Consider the following 5695-nt stretch of genomic DNA (forward strand, 5'->3'; position numbering starts at 1 on the left):
AGAATAATAAAAGAAGACTGAAGCATAGAAGTTAGCAAATAAATCGATGTTGAGACAGATTGTCTGTTTGGACCTGGGTCGTGCAGTGAAAAGAAAAATAAATTCCAAGTTGAATCAATGTGAGTGTGATGGCTGAGAGGTTTAATTACATCCTTTCCATGATGCTGTCACACACTTAGAATAACACTCTGAGCCTGTCAGTGGATCAAACAAGCTCTTTTAGTGGACCTACTGTGATCTACTGGACCAGTTCCAACACTTTCACTACCTACCAGTCACTCACACACAAATCTTAAGGATTGTAACTTCACAGTTTAATATCAGGAGCCAACATTAAACATGCATCTGTACAGAAGTCTGACCACAGCTCTGACCTGATGCAACGCTCGTGTGCAGAAATCACTCTCTACTCCCATGATGCATCACTCCCTGACTGGATACAAATCCAGAAAATAACCTGAAGAGACGGCGTAACAATTTCAAAATTCATTCAGCAGGGAAACGTTTGAAAAATGACAAACAATCGAAAAAATGAACAAAATGATAACAAAACACTAATATTTAGTCCAAAAACTATAAAAATGACAAAAAAAACAGTATAAAAGTGATGGATGTAAAATAAGTTGAAGTCATATGTTTAAACACATCAGAAAAACTGACATTAGATCAGACTTACATCCTAAAGAAGAAAGAAAATTTAGGCTTTAAATAAAAAAGTATCATTATTATCTTTTTAAATAAAAACACATCAGGTGTGAAAGTTTACGTGAACTAAATTAAATACTTCTGAAAAAACAGCATAATAAATCAAATAAGATAAATGAAAGGAAAACTTTTCTGTATAAAGATGGTTTAAACCAGTCCCAAGGAATCCTGGGATTGATTGGAGTCCATCATTACTTCCTGCTCTGCTTCAGTCACATGTTAAAGCACCACTTCCTCAAAATGGCCGCCTTCACAGAGCGACCAATCACAGTCAAGGTGACGATCATCCCGACCAATCGCAGCCGAGGTTGGTGGGAGGGGCTTCAGACGAACTGCTCGGGCTTCTGGGTGGCGGTGGGCGTGGCCTGCGGCGGGAGGGGCTTGTGCTTCTCGGACGGCTCTCCCTGGTCGCCGTGGAGATGAGGCAGAGCTTCAGCTGCAGCCAATGACAGACGAGCAAACGAGCACATTGATATCAATAATATTAGTACGGCTGCTTCGAACGATCATTCATGTCGCTGAGTAACGGTTTTGTTTAGAAAGCGTCAGAAAAGTATAAATCTGTAATAATTAAATACTGATTATCAAACTCAAGCTGCAGATTAAAAACATTTCATTGATTAAAAAATTATTTCATTAATCTAAAAAATATTTGATTGATCTAAAAAAGACCTGCTCCATTCAAACCTGGTTTTAATGTTAAGGTTAGAATTAGATTAAGGTTAAGGTTAGGGTTAGTTAGTTGTGATGGTTAAGGTTAGTTAGTTGTGATGGTTAAGGTTAGTTAGTTGTGATGGTTAGGGTTAGTTAGTTGTGATGGTTAAGGTTAGTTAGTTGTGATGGTTAGGGTTAGTTAGTTGTGATGGTTAGGGGCGAAGAAATGCATTACATCAATGAGGTCCTCACAATTATAGAAAGTAAGGAATGTGTGTGTGTGTGTACATGCACACTTGTACTTGTTACATAGTGGGGACCAGAAACTTTAATAAGGTAACGTGAGGACATTTTGGCTCCTCATGACTCCAAAGGGCTGTTTTAAGGTCAGATTAGAATTAGGCTTATGTCAGCATAAGGAAAAACATCTGCGTTGGCCGGGAATCGAACCCGGGTCAACTGCTTGGAAGGCAGCTATGCTAACCACTATACCACCAACGCTCCCAGTGGACTGGTCAGGGTCTGCTTCAGTTTGTGTGTGAGTGTGTGTGTGAGTGTGTGTGTGTGAGTGTGTGTGTGTGAGTGTGTGTGTGAGTGTGAGTGTGTGTGTGTGTGTGAGTGTGAGTGAGTGAGTGAGTGTGTGTGTGTGTGTGTGTGTGTGAGTGTGTATCTTACTCTGGATCCTGGACAGAGTGTGCTCCAGACCCTTCATGGCTTTAGCTTGGTTACTTTTAAACCTGGCCAGACCAAACTCCTGTTGACAGAGACACAGTCAGAACCACGTACACACTCATCACATGGAGATTAAAAGTGAGCTCAAGTATCTGTTAGCAGCTCCTGCCTGCAGTGGACCCGCTGATGTATGAACAACTATCACTGGATCACTGGATCACTGGAGGAAACTTTAAAACACCAGGATTCTCAGTGAGGCTCTGCAGCCGCTCTTTTCTCTGCTGAATTCTGGAGGTTTGTTCCGGAAGCACGTCAGCACCTGAATGGGCCGGGCCAGGCCGTAGACCGCTGAGAGGATCCAGGCCTCCCTCCTCAGTTTGGTCCAAGATGGCCGACTGCAGTCCTCCTCAAACAGACACCGCTCCACCACCGTCTGAGCGACAGAGACAGGTCACACACACCACATTGGTACGTTTGTTTGTGTTACTGTGCCACTTTGGTGTTTTAAAGGGTCAGTTCAGATAAAACATAATAACACAACATAACACATGGAGACTCCACAGTGACGGAGCAGCAGCTCTAAATCCCTGTTTTAGTGAATGTAGTCTGGTGTGTGTGCTGTTTGTGGTTAAACCAAAAGGATCTTCCAGGTCTCTCTCTGTAGGGATCCTTTCTCTGTAGGGATCCTTTCTCTGTAGGGATCCTTTCTCTGTAGGGATCCTTTCCATGATGCTGTCACACATGAGCACCAGGCTCTGTACCAACAGGCCCTGGTGTTTTACCATCAGTGTGTTGTGGTTCAGGTTCCAGGTCTTGGTGGTGAGGGTGTGTGTGTGCGGGTCCACGATGGAGTCCTCCAGGACGTAGACGGCCCGGGCCATGTGGGCGGGGAAGACGCGCTCCGCCCAGCCCGGCAGCCGGTTGGTCTTGGTCAGCAGTCGCCGTGACAACAGGTGGTTGCTGGGGGTGACCTCCCGGTACAGGACGTCCTCGGTGAGGACGTGGGCGCTGATACGCGAACACAGGAAGTAGAATTACTACAGTTTCTACGGTAACGAGGAGCTACCACTGTTAGACAGGTGTAGTTTTACCTGTAAGGGTTGGGATAGCGCTGCCAGAAGGCGGCCAGCACCTGGTGCCACGGGCTCTTAATGTCAACCTCACTGTGGAAATACCTCCCCATGTCCCCACACACACACACACACACACACACACACACACACACACACACACACACACACACACACACACACACACACACACACACACACACACACACACACACACACACACACACACACACACACACACACACACACACACACACACACACACACAGCTCAGGGCCGCCTCATTCAGGAGCTGCAGGAGAAAACACAACAAAGGAAAAACAGTTTAAGTTTTTTTAAATGAACTTTATTGTCACCACGTGTCCTCATCAAGAGAAATAAAATAAAATGCTCGTTTGAAGCCTTTGATCATGATCATGATGATCATGTTTCCTTGGAGCAGGAAAACAGCTGCGTTGGCCGGGAATCGAACCCGGGTCAACTGCTTGGAAGGCAGCTATGCTAACCACTATACCACCAACGCCCGGCAGACAGAGGAGCCGCCATGTTGTTTTACAGCTAACAATCCAGCTCTGAACTCTCATTATTTCGTTATTGTGATTTTTAAATGTTTATTTCTCACGTTATTTCAGCCGGAGTCGATTAAAACGTCTTTTTGGCGCCTCACGTTACCGACCGTGCTGCTAAAGCTAACAGCTAGCATACATATCTCATCTTATTTTAAACAGCCTCCATAGTTGATTTACATTTCTTCTTGTTAGCTGCTGAACAAAAACAGCTTATTTCTCTCTTTTTTCTGTGTCGTGCGTTCGTGCCCAACCAACTAACTCATATTAAAGCTTTTTGGACCCTCCCGGCTCTCGTAAACAGAGCTAGCTCGTTACCTTTAGCGTTAGCATTAGCATAAGCAGGCAAGTTGTTGTGGCTAGCTGCTGTAGGAAGCTAACAGCTAGCAGCTAGCAGCTAGCGTACCTGCAGCCTGTCTGAGCCGAGTCCCTGCAGGATGAGCTCGGTGTTAGTGAGAGAGCAAAGCAGCAGCGTGAGGGAGACACAGCGGGTTAGTTCCGGTTTATCTTTGCGGCAGAAAGCAGGAGAGGAACCAGAGTCAGGTGCTAGTGATGGCAGCAGCAGCAGCAGCAGTGGTGGTGGTGGTGCACCTGCAGCTTTCCTCCACCAGGTGACGAGCTTCCTTCAGGTTTCACAGCACTGAACAGCCATGTGGACTTTGTTTTCTACTGCGTGCGCTCAGACATGGGATTTTTCTCCTCCACCATGTGCTGCAGGACTGAACCTCCAGCCCCCACAGGCAGCAGGTAACCCTCCTCCACCCCAGCTCACCTGTGCACCGCGAGAGAGCAGGGAAATGTGCAAAAATAAACAGGAAATGAAATGAATGTGCACATTCTAGCAGGAACATTTCAGCATGTGTGCGGTCACAGGAGTTTATTGTGTCACAGCAAAAACATGATTATGTTTCTTAATTCAGTTTTTTCAGTCTGTTTGTGTTATTGTGTCACTCAGGTGTGTTACTCTGATCTAATCCTTTCAAACAGCAAACACACAATAACACAAACACACTGACCAATGGAGGCAGCAACTCCTGTGTAAAATTAGTGTTTCTGTCAATGGAGTCTGGTGGCTTCCAACAGCCTTTTCTGGTTAAACAAAAATTAGACTGAGTCAGACTCAGAGTGTTATTCTAAGTGTGTGACAGCATCATGGAAAGGATCCCTACAGAGAGAGGCCTGGAGGATCCTTTTGGTTTAACCACAAACAGCACACACACCAGACTACATTCACTAAAACAGGGATTTTAGAGAACAGGACACAGGAGCTGCTGCTCTGCTGCTGCCTCCATCAGGTAGTCTGTTTGTGTTATTGTGAGTTACACACATATTGTGTTGGATCCGAACTAACCCTTTAAAACACCAAAGTCACACAATAACACAAATAAACGAATCAACCAAGGCAGCAGTAGACCAGCAGCGCATGTGTAAAATTAGTGTTTCTGTCAATGGAGTCTGGTCTCTGTGAAGAGAGCGATATAACTACAGATCTAAAAATGTCCAGAGCTCCAGGTGAAGGTTCTTCAGATGATTGAGCGTTGCTGTCATATGGCAACAATTTATCAGCTACCCCCCTGAAATGTTTTTCCCCAAACATTTTCCATTATTCAAGCATTTTTTATCATGTTTAAATAATAATTAATGCAGTAGAGGGTTAAATATTTATTATGTGTCATCTCCAGTTAGACAGAACAGCAGAAACACTGCTCACCCATAGCTCAGCAAGATTAGCCACGTTAATCTGATTTTTCTTTCAAATACTTTGTCATCTTTGTAGGACGTAAACATGCTTCATGTTCCTTATTTAAAGCAGACAAACAGAAAACACGGTTTAAAATGTCTTTGAAGTGGACTTCTTAGCTCCTGTGTAAAATTCCTCTTTTTGTGAATGAAGTCTGGTGTGTTTGAAGAGAGCAAAGTAACTGCTGCTATAAAAAATGTCCACAGACAGGCTTTTTCAGTTTGACCACAAACAACCTTGAAGGTGTTTTCACACCTGGATCCTATCTGTACGTATCCTGGTGTCTA

General features: G+C 44.4%; 1 protein-coding gene and 2 non-coding genes across 3 annotated transcripts; all 3 read right to left on the minus strand.

Annotated features, from left to right (window-relative positions):
* Positions 1–242: 242 nt before the first annotated feature.
* LOC139223312 (PRELI domain-containing protein 1, mitochondrial-like) lies at positions 243–4091 on the minus strand. Its single transcript, XM_070855294.1, has 6 exons — positions 3986–4091; positions 3123–3393; positions 2814–3039; positions 2351–2464; positions 2035–2113; positions 243–1141 (listed from the first exon to the last, which is right to left on the minus strand). Exons 2-6 carry the CDS (start codon positions 3212–3214, stop codon positions 1029–1031), a joined length of 624 nt encoding a protein of 207 aa, XP_070711395.1. The 5' UTR covers positions 3215–3393; positions 3986–4091; the 3' UTR covers positions 243–1028.
* trnag-ucc (transfer RNA glycine (anticodon UCC)) lies at positions 1789–1860 on the minus strand. Its single transcript has one exon. It is a non-coding gene; the product is annotated as a tRNA-Gly (tRNA).
* On the minus strand, positions 3553–3624 carry trnag-ucc (transfer RNA glycine (anticodon UCC)). Its single transcript has one exon. It is a non-coding gene; the product is annotated as a tRNA-Gly (tRNA).
* Positions 4092–5695: the final 1604 nt, after the last annotated feature.

Source organism: Pempheris klunzingeri, chromosome 23 (genome assembly GCF_042242105.1).
Source record: "Pempheris klunzingeri isolate RE-2024b chromosome 23, fPemKlu1.hap1, whole genome shotgun sequence".
Lineage (NCBI taxonomy): Eukaryota > Metazoa > Chordata > Actinopteri > Acropomatiformes > Pempheridae > Pempheris > Pempheris klunzingeri.

Bases quoted from the DNA above. Each gene is read 5' to 3' on its own strand.
- LOC139223312 (XM_070855294.1), bottom strand. From the start codon at position 3,214: ATGGGGAGGTATTTCCACAGTGAGGTTGACATTAAGAGCCCGTGGCAC. The intron at 3,040-3,122 runs GTAAAACTACAC...TTCGCGTATCAG, and splicing joins CGCTATCCCAACCCTTACAG to CGCCCACGTCCTCACCGAGG. The intron at 1,142-2,034 runs GTAAGATACACA...CATTGGCTGCAG, and splicing joins CACTCTGTCCAGGATCCAGA to CTGAAGCTCTGCCTCATCTC.